We start from the raw sequence: 18116 nt of genomic DNA, 5'->3' as shown, positions 1-18116 counted from the left end.
TAAAAGTTTAGTTTTATCTAACAGTTTTTAAAGTGAAGACTATAACACACAAACTTGAGAAGGACAAAGCTTTAATTTCTGGGCTTGCATCCTTTTTTCATGGGAGACCATGCTGAGGTAAAGTGAAAATCAATTTTGTCTACCACGATTACAATGCACAAGAGATATTCCACTCTTTGCAAACAACAAAGGGTAAAGACAAAAGCTTGGATATGAAATAAGACTCATTATGATTGCTGACATTTTAGGAAAATGCAATAATTTACATAGAAAGCATGATGAAGAAACAATTTTTATGATTCAGACATATTCTGAAAGGCCTTGGAAGGCAATCTCATTCTAGTGTCTCACAGCGGCTGCATCTGGAGAAAGGTTTCCATGGCAACTCATGAAAGCTTGATTTTTTTTATCCTTTTCAAGAGCATAAATCATCCCATGGCCTGAGGGTTTGGTAAAGGTCTCCTTTATTTTAGAAGCTATTGCCATTTGTTTTTGTGTTGTATATTTTGACTGTCTTAGAGAAAACAAAGAAACGCCTTCCAAGAAGGCTTGGAGTCTGTCCTTTTCATATTTAGGAGCAAGATGTGAATAACATAATTTTAGACTTTGCTTCTCAATGATCAAAATGATGGTACATGTTGGTATGTTTGGTTTATGTTGTGTGTTGTTTCAATTTTCCAAAAAGTTGTGATTGGTGCATTCTCAGGAAAGAGTCAGTCTATACTACATATGGAAAGGGAACCGTTTGGCCAAAGCACCTCTTAATGAGTAGTTCAGTGGAGCTCTCCTACAGGGTACTACATTGCTTTAAATGCTTCTAGATCTTCCTGTAATGATATGGTCTCAGGACTTTGAGCACCAACAGGATCCAGGTGGTTTATATCAATATATTCTTTCCAAGAAAGTTAATAAAGAAATATTATAGGGCCAGCCCTGGTTGCCTAGTGGTTAAGTTCAGTATGCTCCACTTTGGTGGCCCAGGTTCAGTTCCTCGGTGTGGACATACACCATTTGTTGGTGGCCATGCTGTGGTGGTGGCTCACATACAAAATAGAGGAAGACTGGCACAGATGTTAGCTCAGGGTGAATTTTCCTCAGCAAAAAAGAGGAATATTAGCAACAGATGTTAGCTCAGGGCAAATCTTCCTTGGCAAAAGAAAAAAAGAGAAATATTCTAGTTTTAAAACTCAGCATGCTTTGAGAATTTTTTTTTAACAGCGTAGGCCTTTGTATATTATAGGAAGTAATGTGACTCATGAAAAACACATAGGACACTGAAACAGAACTGGGTTTTAGCCCTAGTTGTGCCATTGCTAGCTGTATTCAGAGCAAGCTTCTGAATCTCTCTGAGCCTCCATTTCCTAATATGAAAAATAGGAATAACAATGCCAGCCTCACAGGGTTATTGTTAAGGACTGAATATGTGTGAATATTGGAAACTGCAGTGTGGTACAAATGTAAGGTGGTTATTATTGTTGGTTGGCTGTTTTTCTTTCCAGCTCCTTCCCTTTGAAAAAGTCAAGAATATCCTTTACCATTTCCAGCGTGACCAGAGGAAATCAGTTTCAGTGTGTGTAAATATTTTAGTTTTTTATACTATATTAAATATGCTATATTTATATAAACACTATTGCTGTCATTTACTTATTTATTGACTAAGTAATTAAATGTCATCTTGGTTGATGGGTATTAAATGAATCCATTCAACAAACTTGTAAGTGCCAACTGTGTACTAGCATTGCAGAGACGATAGGTAATTAAATTCTTATCACTCAGGAAATAAGTTTTCTGAGTTTCAAGGCCACAGCATAAGCTGTTCAGGCAATGCCCTGCACAAGGCTGTTGCAGTGAAAGAAGGGACGCAACCCAGACCACACTCTGCCAGTCAAGCCATTTGCAACCATGTGGGCTACATTTGCCTGAAGGAAGGATGCCTTTTTGAGATTTACCTTCCAGGAGTGTGTGCTTTCTTGTAATTTACACAAGTGCATGGAATGTGCTAGCAGCGGCCTTGACGCTTATATCATCCATGATGTTCAATGGAAGGCTTTCAGTGTTTCACCGTTGAGTGTGAGGAAGGCTGCTGGATGTGCTTGTCATCTGGAGTCAGATTGCCTGGATTCAAATACTGGCTCTGCCACTTACTAACTTTGCCACCTTGAGCACATTACTAGGCCCCTCTGTGCTTCACTTTCTGCATCTGCCCACTTCATAGAGTTGTTGGGAGGATAAACGAATTCCTATATGTAAAATATTCAGAATAGAAGCTGGCGTGCAGTTAGTGCTCAAAATGTTAGCTGTTTTTAGTGATATCTTTACCTGCCTCTTTACTCTGTGTTGAAAAGTTCAACAACTAACATCTGAATTCTACCTACAAATACCATTTTCCTTTAATGAATTTAATTTCACATTGGAGATGTATTTCTTCTTACTTCAGACCTTTTTTGGTGTGTATTTGTGTTAAATGACTGAAAGGCATTTTCTTTAGAGACATCAAAGAATTCTAGTTCTTTGATGGGAAGGTCACTTGGTTGTTTCTAGAATTTTCTCATAAAACCATTGCTTTGTCAGAATTGACAGAGGTGATGAGGGCTGTTTGGATATTTTTGGCTTTTATTCTTCCTAGGGGAGTGCTTGTATCATTTGCCAGGGTTATAAGGTTAGAGATACTTTGAGGTACAGTGAGTTTTTTTTGGTCAATTTTGGTTAACACGATACTTTTTTTTGGTAACTTTAAACTGAGAAAAAGTCCTTATGTATTATTGAAATACTGATATTATATAATGTTTTCAAAGCAATTAACTTTGCATTTTCAAACTGAAAAAGTTTTGTTAAATATCAGATTTTGATATGAAGAACATGCGACAGATTGACAAAGCAAAGGATGAGGCAGATGGTGATTTTGATTTTTCTCCTCCCTCCAAATCCTAACTCCTCCACTGCTCCCTAGAGACCTTGAAGAAGCCCCTTTATTACCTACACTGTGTACTTTCCAGTCTCCTACAGCGTCTAGCTCTCAGGCCATTTTTCACGGCATGAAACTGGAAGCACAGAATGTGAATAATGCTGCACGTCACTAATTTCTAGGTACAGTCATGCACTGCATAATGGCGTTTTGGTCAATGATGGACTGCATATATAACAGTGGTCCCATAAGATTAGTACCATGTAGCCCAGGTGTGCAGTAGGCTGTACCATCTAGGTTTGCATAAGTACACTCTATGATCTTTGCACAATGACAGAATTGCCTAATGACACATTTCTCAGAACCTCTTCCTGTTGTTAAGTGCTGCATGCCTGCATTTAAAATAATTTGGGTGTCTAATCCAAACTGAGGTATGCGAATCATCAAAATACTCATCACTTTGATGAAAACTTTTCCAAGTAATCTTCCTGGGAAGAGAGATGTAATATTTTTATAATCTCATAGCATTAGGCATTAATCTACCATTGTTCGGGTGTGACATGCTTTGATTATTCATCCAAGAGAGACTCCCTGAGCCAAAATATTATGGACCCTGCACCATTTGGAGACAACAAATGAGATGATCTTATCAGGGGCCTGTCAGGGGCGCATAGGGGCTGCTTCTGAAAGTGCCAAATGATAATTCGTTCATGAAATATTAGTTGATATTGCTTGTTAAACTCAAGTTTAATTAGCTTTTTAAAAGTACAAAGTGATTATAAGCCTGCTCCTAAATTGGTTGCAAAAGTTCAGTATTCATTTTAGAGAAAAACTTGGTATTTTAAGATTCTTATATTTAGATGGAGATCAGAATGTTTGAAGACACTGCATCAATCAGTGTATAGAGTTACTGTGTTTTTAAGTTTTCCTTTTTGGTCCAAGGGTGGTGACTAAGAGTTCAGATTTGGGGCTGAACTCTGACCCTGCCATTTACTAATTATGTAATCTACCAGTCAGTGAATGTTTCTAAGCCTCCATTTTTTCTTTGTAAAATGAGGATAATAATATCTCTCAGCAGTGTGGTGAAGATCAGATGAACTTTGTATGTAAAGCCCTTTAACAGAGCAAAGCAAGCTCAATGCTTTATGATGGTGGCTGTTATTGTTGTGGATATTTTCTTTGTTTTTTTTTAACTTACTGCATTGTGTCAGGAAGTAATTGCGTAAGTATTTAAACAGTGCCAATGACATTGTCTAGTGTTTTAGAACAAATATATTTCTGCTACTTTATGATTTGGGGCTTTTTTCCCACAATAGTATTGCATTTTAAAATTCCCACACTTCCCAGAAAATGCACCATCTCTCATCTTTTTGTTCTATGGCAAAATGTGTTAAAAGTTCCAAACAACTGATGTAGAAATGACCTCTTGGGAAACAAGCCTGTTGTAAGCTGGGGCAGCTCCGTATAGTTGTTTCCTTATTCTTTAATCGGTCCAACCATTAGTCCTTTCATCAGTTATCACTGAGGAAGCCCTAGAGAGATTAACCTGCTTGATCACCTCCTGACCAGACTCCAACTCCTCAGTTTCTTAGGTACCCTAACATTCCCTCCTAAATTCCAGTGACTTTCCTCAGCCACCGATATTTGGGCTAGTTATTTTTCAAATCAGCTTTTGTCAGTTGACGTCCAACGAGCATTTTGAAAAGGCCCTGTGAACATTAGTGAGACAAATTGTGAGGTATTTCCAACAATATACTCTCATATTGCTCTATTTAAAGATATTTTTGTAATTTTTCATTTATGACTTTTTAAAGCACATGAGCATAGAGAACTCTATTTAATGGTTTGATAAGACCCCAGCTTGTTTTAATAACTGTTTATGTTTAGCATCAGATACTATTGGGTAACTGCACTTGCTAAAAGACAGTACCTTTTGTGGAATATAAAATGTAGTGTATATGAGTGATGTTGTATTTGTTCTGAAGCCTTTTGTTTAAGCCTCAGCATGCTCAGCAGGTCTGTCTGAATCCCCTGATAACAGCTGTTACTATGGCTGCATCTTATTTCGTATTTCATTTGTTGAACTGATGCTTGATAAGAGAAATGGCATTGAATTGTCTGCAATTTTGAATCTCAATAGAAATGTTTTTTCTTTTTTCCTTCTGGAGGTAAAATTAGGAAACTAGAGTTAAAAATTCAAGCCCTGTATTCGTAAATCAGGGTTGTGCAACGCTCGTGCACATTGAGTAAGGGGTTGTGGACTTTGGGACTCTTACCCCAGCACCAAATGAAAGCTCTGGCCCTGCCCCCAAGGACAGGGATCGATCGGAAGATGGATTAACTTAAATAATGAAATCAGCCTCTTTGAAACATGGGTTTTTTTCTTTTATGTTAACTGATAGTGAATGAAGCCTCGCCTTTTCATTATGGTTTTATGATGGGCTAATATTTTATGTTCCATGGATCCTTATCAAACCACAAAATACAAGTGTGTTTTAAAAACACGTTGATCCAAATATAGTGAAAAATATCTTTTGAAATGTGATTTCTCCCTGAAACAAAAACTGTGATCTTTGAAGAGAATGATTCTGAGGCCCTGTGGAAAGCAGTAAGCGTAGGGGTTATGAATATCAACACTGGAGCAAAACTGCCTGGCTTTGCCTGCTGGCTCCTTAGGTGACCATGGACACCTCTTTGTGCTTCAGTTTCATCAGCCATAAATGGGAATACCAATGGTACCTTTTCTCATTGGGTTGCTGTGAGAACTCATTGAGTTAATGTAATAAAACACTTAGAATAGTGTCTCAAATGTGGTGAGCACTATATGAATATTAGCTATTTTTGTAGAAATCTTTTTGTTTCACACTAGTGGGATCTTAAACTCCCAAAACTATTATTTTTGAAAGACAAGATAGAAGCTGTTTTATTTATCTGTAAGGCACAGTGTCTTGGCATTTCCTTGATTTTGTTTGGTTTCATAAAGCAAATGAGTAAGGTAATTCAAACCGAGCAAACTTGGTTCATGTGGTAAGAGCTTCAGGGTTCTGTTGTCTGAGAAAACTCTTACTAAACTGTAAGAATGGTTTTAAAGATGAAGGATTTTAAGACGTCTGAGGTCAAAAACTCCATCCAGGATGTACTTATACCAATAACTACATACATGAACTCTATACTAAGATTTATACACTGTCAAAACTCATTGAAGTGATTTGGCACAGTTTTTGTATGTGAATTTACCTTAATAAAGCCATTGTTTTTTTTTAAAGCTAAATTCATGGTCGTGAGAATGTAGTAGGCATTCCTTAAGTATTTTTGACTACATTAATAATTAAATGAATGAATGAATGGAGTCATTTAATTCTTCAGCAATGGATCACATGGGGAATTATGACTCATAAAGAGGTCAAATTTTATGTCCTTGGTTTTGAATCAACTTCTAAAAGCCCAATTTTAACGGTAAATCCTAGGTCCTCTCATGTGCTTTGAAGGCCCGCTCTCCCCACAATTCACTGGTTTTTCAGATTTACCTTAACGTGAAGTCAGTGGCTACACTTGGTTCTGTGTCTGCTGGGGCTGATACATTTCTCTTAAGTGTGGCCTTGTGTTTTCATCTCTGTTCTCAGATGTGTAATCATGCAGTTTAGTCCTTAAAGATAGACATTTTGATATGATGACCAAAGATTTTTTTAAGATTTGAGACATTTACCAAAAATGAAGTCTCTTTTGTTCTTTCTACAAATAGCAGTTGGTTTCCCAGACTTGGAATCTGGGCCTCTATTGAGAAACCCTAGCCACTTGTAAGTTGAACATACCAGTAGCATGTATGTGAGCCAACATGGACTTTTCTTATTGGCTGTTAGCATGAGGAGCTTATCTGGAGTCCCTGTAAAGAGTTTGATTATGATTTCTTATTGTATTTTCTCCCAGGTATGGCAGCAGCCAAACTTCTGCATGACTCAGGTCTGAATGTGATTGTTCTGGAAGCCCGGGACCGTGTGGGAGGCAGGACTTACACCGTTAGGGTAAGCCATTAAAGATGGCGTGGAGAAACGTGGGGCTGAAGCTGGTTTTTTTTTCTTTCTCAAAGTCTTGAATTTCATTTGACTCTAAGACAGTGACGATTACTCTGAAACATTCTCCACAGCCTCTCTCTCAGTTTGTTTCCTTTTCAACTCTTTTCTGTCCGTTTTCTCTTCTGATCTCATGACGCTTGGCACTTTCCCAGTAAATTATTGCACCAATAAATAGGTGGTTGGAATTACATCGGTGAATAAAACAAAGATCCCTGCCCTTGTGAAACTTTTCTTTTTTTGGTCGGGGTCGGGGGGCGGCTAGACAATAAAGAAACAAGGAAACAAAAATAGAAAAGGAGGGCTTCCTCTGGTGTCCCTGACTGATAGGTACCTGGTTATGCTTGCACACATTCAGACATAGGGAGCTTTTCCACTCACTTCTTGTTCAAAGGTTGGTCTTTTGTCGTTGGATGTGAAGCTGATTCGAAACCGTAGAGAAAACTTGCTAGTGAGCATAAGAGCAATTTCAAATGTTCGAATTATGACCAAATATTCCCTAATGTTATCTTTCAAACATCTGGATTAGCAAACCACGTAAGAAGTGATCAATTCCTTTTTTACTTTTCCTCATTAGCACTAGGTGCCTCAAAATTAGCCTGAACTACTATGAGAAATTCACCAACAATTCATAGCATATAAACTCAAGGCACTAAATACCATGTTGTGGCATATTGTGAATGATGGAGTTCAGAAGTCTCTTGCCTATTCAAAGTTCAATCAGTTTTGCTTTAAATGAAGGAGTGATTTAATAAGTCAAGTGAATGAAGTAGAGTTGAGAACAGAATCCTATTTTCCATGGATGCTTCTCCACATGTGTCTACCACCTGTGAAATGCCAATTTGCTTTATTTCAGAACTATCTTTTTTTATCTTAGGAATAACATTTTCACAACTATTTATTTTTATTTTTTCCATGGGAAAACAGAACCAAAACGTTAAATATGTGGACCTTGGAGGATCCTATGTTGGGCCAACCCAGAATCGTATTTTAAGATTAGCCAAGGAGCTAGGATTAGAGACCTACAAAGTGAATGAAGTAGAGCGTCTGATCCACCACGTAAAGGTAAGCCTGAGCCAGCCTTTGAAGGATTTCAAAGCTACTCTATGGGTATTTCCGTATATGAATTCCAGATCCTTCTCCCAGAGAATCTTTTGCATCCTTGAATGATGCATATGTATTTTATAACTGTATTTCAACCACTCTGAGAATTTTTTCACTGTTATCAAAGGGGAATTAGGTACGAATTCTAAACTTATTTGGGAAAGTTATTGACAAGTAGTATTGTCCATTTGGTAAAAAGTTTAGCAAAACCAATAGAGAAAAAATATATGTGATTGATTTACTAAACACCTGTATTTAAATACCTGGGGCTTTTTCGTGTGATATGAAAACCTGTGTGCAGTTTTACAAATGCTGCCCTAGACTTCACATTATAAAAAGTATTTGCAATATGTCTAATGTAGTACTTTGAAATCTTATCATTGTGTCCTATATATCAGCTAAAGTTACTCTTCTTTGGAGATTTACATAAAAGTAGCTCAAGTCACAAATTCTGTTTTTCTGTAAGGAACCTCCATTGATGTCCCCAAGATATCTGTGAGTTTACTGGGTCTCGCATTCCCATGATCATTTGTGGCTTATGGTTCCTGCTTCCACGACGCCTATGCTCATTCACATCTCATGGCCTGTGACTCCTTTCTTCCCTTTCCTCAATGCCAACCTGGGCTCAGACTCACGTCTTTGGCTTGATTTTCCTCAGACTACCCCGAGCATTTGTGTGCAGCCGACTTGACTGAAGTTTTGAGCAATGACTGGGGGGAGTTAACTGTAGAAACACAAACAACTTAGAATTTAATATTGGACATTCTAATTTTAATAAGCCCTTAGACCAGTGTGCCCCTGGGGATTTCTCACTGGCCGTGTTTCTCTGTGGATTCTAGTCTCCCACCATGTTGCTGGTCTTCAGAGGTCTTCCTCTCCCATCTCCCTGATCCTTGTTTTCTCAGCATCATCATCTTGGTCCAAAAAGTCACTGCTATTCTCTGACAAGCAGAGAGTCACCTACTCTTGGCCCCATCCTGAAGTCCCACAGGTGAACTAGCAGAGGTTTTGAATTTCAGTCTTTCTTCTCTCTTCTTCACGTGGCTCCACAGGTGGAAGTGAGCAGTGTAGAGACATATACCTCACTGGTAGAAATCATCCCCTTAGAAGACAGAAGAAGCTAGCATCGGTCAGTTTTCATTTACATAACAATGTTGACACCCTTATATTATTTGTAAGTGATAATATCAAGAAGGATAATAACAGACCTTGCATTATAAATCATTTAGTAAAACAAGAAATAAACATCTACTAATTTGGTATAATGAGGGTAAAAGATTTCTTAATTTGTACATAAATGTTTTTGATTGACCTTCAGATTTTGTTTTATAAGCCTTTTCACCATATGTGTCTAGCAGAAAAAGAAATACCTCCATTAGAAACGAAAATATAGCCTGGTGGTAGCGATTTGTTGAACATCAATCGGCAACGCTTAGTAAACATCCTTTGCTGGGTTCCTTGCTTTTAAATGTAAGTCACATTGACTGATCTCTTCTATCTTCCTTATCATAACATGTAAGACTCTCAGAGACTGACTTCCCAGATCACTGAGATCTCTTTTAAGTTTCTCCAGACATAGGAGATAACTAGAGATTATATTAATTCTTCTGTCTTTGTATGTGCAGTTTCTTGGCAGTCAGGAGCTTTGCCCAGGAGGCTTTGTTTTTCTGGTAATCTTCTGACTGACGTTGACTTCCTTGTTTGAAAGAGACTGCTTACGGTCATCAATTACAGAAACGATGTTGCACGTAAAAATTTTTTAGTGGTGGCCAAAAGTGTTGTTTTCTTAGACTATTTCAAATAATCTATGTGCAGCTAAGAAAATACAAGTAATTAATCAGTATCTTTGACTTGATATAGGGTAAATACATATGCTGACAGTACTCTTCATCAAATTTAAATTAAATGCTGTTGCTTTTTAGTTATTACAAAAATAAAGCATGTTTGTTGTAAAAATATAATTAGAACGTGTGGGTAAAGGAAAACAATTAAAAAACCCCTCCATAATCCTATCTACGGAAAATCACTCTAAAATATTCTCTGGTTCATAGATTTTCATATTCCTGTATTGCTATTTTCTGACCTCTGCTGGAGGAAATGAGAAATATCAGTGCACTTAAAAATACCATATACATATGCATATGTGTATATGCTTGATATGCTAACATACTCTCTAATTAATCCTCACTACTGAGACTATTGAAACACTAATGAGGCAATGAAACAGCGGATTTTTCAGCCTTGATAGAGGTGCTAATTTGACTTCCTCATGGTCATGTCCAGTGAGGAACTACATGATAATAAATAATGATAAAGACTTTATAGCTAAGAAGTCCTCCCAAAATTAAATATTTGTTCTCCACCATCACCACCCCCATGGCTTTGCTCATGTGTGATTTTTCTTATTTTTAAACTGTAAAAAGCATCTCAGATGGCTACATCCATTTCTGGAATTATTGACAAGAACTCTGACGTTCTATCTCTTATTACATGGAGAGAATGTAGTTCAGAAGTTTGTCTTCTCTGCCATGGTAGGCAGTACTTTGAGCATTTGGGCATTACTCTCTATCATCCATTTTAGTAACTACTGTTCCCAAGTGCAAACTATGGTTCATGCAAATAGATAGTGTATTTGTGCCTTGTTTCTTCAGCGGACCTGCATGTATTTCTGAACCCGAATCTGAGAGTATCCAGTATGCTACTTACCGTGTTATCAGATCCTGCTCTTCAAATCAGCCTATTTAAAGAATCAGCTTTTTAAATTTCTTACATGGTCGCTAATGGAAGACAGAGTTTTGTGTGCAGCCTTAATAACATTAGGCTCAGGAACTTGGATATGCTGATTGGAGTTGAAATGGATGAAATAAAGCTACTCAAAAAAAGGGGCAGGATACAGCAGCTCATGATGGGCTAGCTACCCAAAGGGAGGGTGTCTTTCTCAAGAAAGGATGACTCCCAGTATCACCAGTTCCCTGGTAGTGTAGACGAAATAGTCTGCTGATAAATGGGGTGTGATCATGCCGGTCCTGTAACGGGCATCTGTAAAGTCCCTGGTGTGCTGTGATGTGCGGGCTCCTTCACTATCTGCCTCCGACCTGTTGGGAATGTTTATATCTACTGAGGGGCACTCATTTTTAGTGCTACTGTGGATCTGTCTTATGTTGCTAAGATGTGGTTTTCCAAAGCCTTGTTTGTGAATAAAAGATGTGATACAAACCTATATCGGGATTTAATTATCAGTGGGAAAAGTGATCGCTTAAGCTCAAATCTGTATACTTTAGAAGGTGTTTTTCTCACTTCTAAAATCAGTGATGCAACCGTTAGCGCTTAACAATTACTGTTAAGCATCTCCTGAAGTTTTTAATCTGTGTCACAAGTAGTCATGCTAATTTCTGCTAGTATAGTTAGAAGGCAGCTATTTAGAAGCCTTGGAAATGATTTGTAAAAATTGTTCCCTTTTAGGGACTATTTCATAATCAAAAACAAAAAGACAAAAATAAAAACTTCTTAAGGAACCTTGCAATATTTTGACTTACACCTCTTCCTCTTTCGTCTTGTGTGTGTGTGTGTGTGTTGGTGTGTGCACATGTATATACTTGTTTATTTTTTGTTCTTTTGGATTCTTACTTTGAAGAAGCTGGAGAATATTCTTTTTTTTGAGGAAGATCAGCCCTGAGCTAACATCTGCTGCCAATCCTCCTCTTTTTTGCTGAGGAAGACTGGCCCTGAGCTAACATTGTGCCCATCTTCCTCTACTTTATATGTGGGGCGCCTACCACAGCATGACTTGCCAAGCGGTGCCATGTTTGTACCTGGGATCCTAACCAGTGAACCCTGGGCCACCAAAGCAGAACATGCGAACTTAACCACTGTGCCACGGGGCTGGCCCCTGGAGAATATTCTAAAGTTTGGTACACTTTAGGCTATGGGCAAATAAAGTTCCTCTGTCTCAGAAGCTTTTGTAAGTCTCAAATTTGAAACTAAAATCTAGTCAAAATATGCATGAAACTGCTTTAGACTTGAAGTCTGAACTGTTAAGAGTTTGGTAAATGTAAAGATGTAGAGTGACTTAAAATTAAGAGCCCAACTTCACACTGATAGTCATTTCCAAACTTCGCACTGATAGTCATTTTTAAACTTCAGCTATCTGGGGAAGCTGGGAAAAAAAGATGCTCTGGTCTTAGTCCGCTTCCCAGTGAGCAGGAGCCAGCTCATTGTCAAAGTACCTTTTGTGTTGTATGTTATCAGCCTCAATGCTTGAAGAGGCATGTGAATGAGGAGATATCTCTCAAATATATTGTCTGCTTGTTGCTGCTACAAGTACTATGGCTCAAATGACCTCATGGAGGGGGCAGCATTTGGCACAGCCCCTCAGTTTGTTGAGAACTCTGAAATCCAGTTGACAATATAGTATACAAAAAGCACATAAAGGCACGGAGTAGACACTGTAGATCTCTATTGACAAGACCAGTTTGGTGAATTTCTCGGAAAAGATCTCAGATGCTAAACTGTCTCTCGGTATTGGGGAATAGCAACAGAATTAGAGCTGAAATACTAGAAATAAAATATTCAAATTATAATTGCATTTGGCAAACGGAAACTGTCCTGTGGTGTAGAACCTCAGTGTGTCCCAGAAATCTGCAAATTAGAAGTGTCTAGGCTTCTCCAGGTTCTTAACATCCCCTTCTCCAGGCTCCTATCTCCAATCCTGTTAATCCAGAGAAGCCTGGATCAAAGTCCATGGTGCACGTGCCTCTCTCATGATGACAGAAGTCTTCAGGAACGGGTTAGACAAACTCTTGTATTTCACCCATGAACAGCTGCCCATTTCACATGAACCTCACACATGCCACTCAGAGCTCACTGGCTCCGTGAGTCTGCCCTAGCTGAGATGGGCTTCACAAACCTTCTGCCCCCAGCCACACTCCATTTCATTTCTTATTTGTTGGAAACAAATATGTCTTATTGTCGTGGGAGATTTTTTCAAAGAAAAAAATAGAGAGAATAGTAATTTCCTCTTCAGCAAGTGAAACCCATTTGACTAGTGATCGTTCTAAAGCTTATGTTAAGTTGTTCTGGAAACCGAAGTACTCATTTGTGTTCTTTAGAGAATATAGTCAGATTTTTGGCATGTAATAATTTGGTGAAAATTATACCTTCAATGGCTAGATTTGGAGCAGTATTTTTGGATATGAGATGAATTTATTCCAGTAAAATCAGTAAATATATTCTCTATGTACATATATACACACACACACATACGTACACACATACATCTGGATAAACTTAACAGTGATTGGAGTTGTGGCTAACAGAGTTAGTTATTATGCTGGACGTAGAGGGTAGAAAATTTATAGAATTCGATTACAATGGTAAAATTTACTAAAGGAAACAGGCCTGTAGCTTAAAACATGTCATCATGGGGTATGACCAAGTAGTCCAAAGGAGATGCAATGACAGGGGTCCAGCTCTCCAAAGGATGGTGACTAGTAAGGACGACCATGTAACTGGTCAAAGAGCATCAGCAACATGCAGTACCAAGGGGTTGGCAGGAAATACAAGACGGCCTAAAGTGTGTTAGCCTCCCTTGCCACCCCTCAGCGTCAGCAGCCTGTGGAGAGCCTTAGACATGGATTCTGAGTCTGTTCATCACGGAGCCCATGCCATTCTCTTGGTCTCTGCTGCAACCAGCAAATAATAACAATGGTAACATTACTCTTGTATGAACATCTAGAACCTACGAACTGCTTTCACACATGATGTCTTATTTGAGCCTCACAAATGTGAGTCCCAAATAACTAGTTATTTATAGTTCATAATATGTTTATAGTTATAATAACTAGTTATTTGGTTGTGAACTAGAAGTTTCATCCCCATTTAACAGATAGGAACATAAAGGCTAAAGAGATTAATTGTATATGACAAGAAGTGATGGGATCAGAGCACGAACTGATGTCTTTGGATGCCAAGACTAGATCATAAAAAGCCCACTGTCCCCTGGATGAGAGGCTTTGCATCATTTCCTTCTGAGCCCCAGCACCCGACTTGCCTGCCTTCCTTCCTGCCAAACTTACACTCTCATACCTTGGAAAAATCCAGTTCAAGATCCTCCTTCCTTTAAAGTTTTCTGCAACTGACTACAGTTATTCCATTGGCTACTTCCCAAGCCCTGTCCCCGCCTCGCTTTCCTGATTACACTTTGGAAAAACCTGTTTGGAAGTAGGATGAATAGCGTTCTATTATTAGTATTTCAAGATTATCCACACACACTTATATACATATACAGGATATTTTGTTTATATTTAAGATTCTTGGATTCCTATTTTTATACTTTTGCATAAAAGAAGTTTTTAGGTCTGCTTTTTCACTTACACATATTTTCACAAATATTTTCCAATGTCGTTAAAAGTTCTTTACAGATACCATTTTAAAGGGGTACATAATATTCTGTCATAAGAACACTCTGAAATATAGTGGATATTTTTCCAATCAGTTACTATTAATTAACCATCTACCCTCTGTTCAAATCATCCAAAACTTATTGAGCATTTAATATGTGTTACTACTATGTAAGGCACTGGGCTAAATAATTGAATTTGAGACAATTTGGGGTACAGTTGGTATGGGATTTGTGAGATCAAAGATTCTCCTCTCAATATAAAAGGAAATGAACAAACAAATCAGAAAAATGACTAAATAAAGTAAATTTAAAGAAAGGAAAGGATTCTCATACCACAATTAAACCAGGAAAAGACAGCAGCTTTACATCGTAAAATTTGAAAATGGATGGCAGAAAAATTTAAGATTTCTAATCCTTGCTCCTCAATCCCAGAGCTATACCATTACTGAAAGCAAATGTATTACAAGTAAAAGCCAATAATCAGGAACAGGTCAACAGTTTCTCTTGGAGCAGCAAGGTACTTGGTCTGCCTTTCATATTATCCAGGCAACAGTTTTGCCAATACTTTGCCACTTTCTCTACCTTTCAATCCTGTGACATCTCTTTTCTGGCCACCTGCATCCTATCCACTAAGCCAAAGGCACATGATTTAAAACTTTGTCATAGCAGCACTCCACTTCAAGGCATCATCAAATAATGGCTCAAAATAAAGAACTCAGGAATGGATACCTTCTGGTGGAATTGGTGTTAATCATTAAATACATTCAAATAAAGATTTAAATAAAAAGAATTGGAAGAATTACAGTTGTAGAACAGAATGTACTACAGACTGAATTTTCAAAACACCTTTATATGGTAAAAAATTATATAATCTATAAAATCAGAATGTGGAGAAGGCGAGAAGGGAAGAAGTATAAGAAAGAAGTGCTACTGAAGTCTTTCTTCGTAATGTGGAATCAATCTATACCAAAATTAAACTTGTAGCTAATAAAAAAAACAGAGACTCAAATCTCTAAATGATTTTTATGATCTTTTTTGTCCCTTTTTCTTTCTTGTTTTTATTATTGTGGTAGCATTGGTTTATAGCATTATATAAATTTCAGGTTTACATCGTGACATTTCAGTTTCTGTGTAGATTACATCATGTTCACCACCAAAAGACTAATTACCATCCATCACCACACACATGTGCCTAGTCACCCCTTTCGCCCTCCTCCCTCCCCCTTCCCCTCTGGTAACCACCAATCCAATCTCTGTCTCTGTGTAATTGCTTTTTGTTGATTTTATCTTCTATTTATTTATCTGCTATTTTATCTTCTATTTATTTTATCTTCTATTTATTATTGTTGTTAATATTATCTTCTATCTTCTATTTTATCTTCTATTTATTTGACTTTCTCCCTCTGACTTATTTCGCTTAGCATAATACCTCAAGGTTCATCCATGTTGTCGCATGTGGCAAGATTTCATCTTTTTTTGTGTGTGGTTGAGTAGTATTACATTGTATATATATAGACCATCTTCTTTATCCATTTATCCCTTGATGGACACCTAGGTTGCTTCCAAGTCTTGGCTATTGTGAATAATGCTGCAGTGAACATAGGACTGCATATATCTTTACGCAATTTGTCTTTTCATGTTCTTTGGGTAAATACCCAGCAGTAGAATAGCTGGATCGTATGGCAGTTCTATTCTTAATTTTTTGAGGATACTCCATACTGTTTTCCATAGTGGCTGCACCAGTTTGCACTCCCATCAGCAATGTATGAGAGAGTTCCCTTCTCTCCACATCCTCTCCAACACTTGTTATTGCTTGTCTTCTTAATTATAGCCATTCTGACAGGCATGAGGTGATATCTCCTTGTAGTTTGATTTGCATTTCTCTAATAATTAGTGATGTTGAACATTTTTTCATGTGCCTGTTGGCCATTCTTTTTTGTTTGTTTGTTTGTTTGTTTGTTTTTTTGGAGGAAGATTAGCCCTCAGCTAACTACTGCCAGTCCTCCTCTTTTTGCTGAGGAAGCCTGGCTCTGAGCTAACATCCGTGCCCATCTTCCTCTAGTTTATACGTGGGACGCCTACCACAGCATGGCTGCCAAGCAGTGCCATGTCCACGCCCGGGATCCGAACCAGCGAACCCCCGGGCCGCCGAGAAGCGGAACGTGCAAACTTAACCGCTGCGCCACCGGGCCGGCCCCTACCTGTTGGCCATTCTTCTTTGGAGAAATGTCTCCATTAATATTTTGGATCTTAACCCCTTAGCAGATGTATGGTTTGCAAATATCTTCTGCCAATTGTTAGGTTGTCTTTTCTTTTTGTTAATGGTTTCCTTTGCTTTGCAGAAGCTTTTTAGTATGATGTTGTCCCATTTGTTTATTTTTTCTATTGTTTCCCTTGCCTGGTCAGACATGGTACTTGAAAATATGCTGCTAAGACTGATGTCAGAGTGTATTGCCTATGTTTTCTTTTAGAAGTTTTATGGTTTCAGGTCTTACATTCAAGTCTTTAATGATTTTGAGTTAATTTTTGTGGATGGTGTGAGATAATGGTCTACTTTCATTCTTTTGCATGTGGCGTCCAGTTTTCCAACACCATTTATTGAAGAGACTTTCCTTTCTCCATTGTATGTTTTTGGCTCCCTTGTCAAAAATTAGCTATCCATAGATTTGTGTATGATCTTTTGGCTTTATGCTTCAGGGCTCTTTCAGGAACTATCTCTTGGGGTTATGCAACACTTATGTGAAGTTCAGCACTTCCTTCAATTCATTTCAGTTTGTATTTCTTCCATTAGATTCAAGTACATTTATGTCATTAAAATAGCAAATATAGTATGATTCAATTTTCAGATATTTGTATTTCTTTCTTTGCCCCTTTCTCTCTCCTTCCTTTCTTCTTTTCTTTCTTTTTTGTTTCCTTCCTCCGTCTCTCAATCATCCATTTGTTCATTTGTACATCCGTACAACCATCCATCCATCCATTCATCTATCCATCTTTCTATCTTGTAGATGCTTATAAAGAGATGTGGAATGTCAAGCACCAAATGTTATAGTTATTTTTTTTGAACCTGGATGGTATGATTTGAGGTAATTTGATGCCTTCATCTTTGTATTTTTTAGTATAGCTTGAACTTTTTATAAAGAGCTCCTCTCATTTTTATTTTTAAAAAGGTAATTAGACACAGACTCTACTTTTGAGAGCCCGTGGTCTATGAGAAGAGATGAGGCCCAGTGTTTCCAGCAGATCTCTGTGATTCTCACCTGCCTAGGCAGCAGTCTCCCAGGTTACATATCTATTAACAATAACCAAACTGCTTCCAGCCAGGCTTAGTGCCTGAGCTTGGATCCTTTGAGTTTAGACAGGCTAGATCCCGAAGCAGCTGCTCAAATGCAGAACCTCAAAGGCTCTTATCCTGGTCTTACTGGGCTGCAAAATTTTCCCAATGTCTCACACACACACACACGCACACGCGCACACACATGCTTCATCGTTGACCTTTTGTGTTTTGTGTGACCTTGGCCATGTGATTTATGTTTTTGTGTCCTGATTTCTCCATCTGCAAAAGATGGATATTTGTACCTGTCCTGTTTAGTGCTTTGAGCTTTTAAAGAGAAAAGATGATAACAGAAGACACTGATTG

General features: G+C 38.0%; 1 protein-coding gene across 3 annotated transcripts in view; it reads left to right on the top strand.

Moving 5' to 3' along the window:
* The window catches only part of MAOB (monoamine oxidase B), a 111835-nt gene that overhangs the window by 39010 nt on the left and 54709 nt on the right, over nucleotides 1–18116 (top strand). For 2 of the 3 annotated variants that reach the window (XM_070256571.1, NM_001081833.1), the window contains exons 2-3: nucleotides 6833–6927; nucleotides 7903–8040. The exons of the other annotated variant lie outside the window; for it this stretch is intronic. In XM_070256571.1, coding sequence (XP_070112672.1) covers nucleotides 6835–6927; nucleotides 7903–8040 — 231 coding nt within the window. In that variant the 5' untranslated portion in view covers nucleotides 6833–6834. The remainder of the gene's footprint in view (nucleotides 1–6832; nucleotides 6928–7902; nucleotides 8041–18116) is intronic. 3 annotated transcript variants of the gene reach the window in all.

The sequence above is a fragment of the Equus caballus genome, chromosome X (genome assembly GCF_041296265.1).
Source record: "Equus caballus isolate H_3958 breed thoroughbred chromosome X, TB-T2T, whole genome shotgun sequence".
Classification (NCBI taxonomy): Eukaryota; Metazoa; Chordata; class Mammalia; order Perissodactyla; family Equidae; genus Equus; species Equus caballus.
The sequence above is the reverse complement of the archived record's forward strand: the minus strand, read 5'-3'. Positions and strand labels throughout refer to the sequence as shown.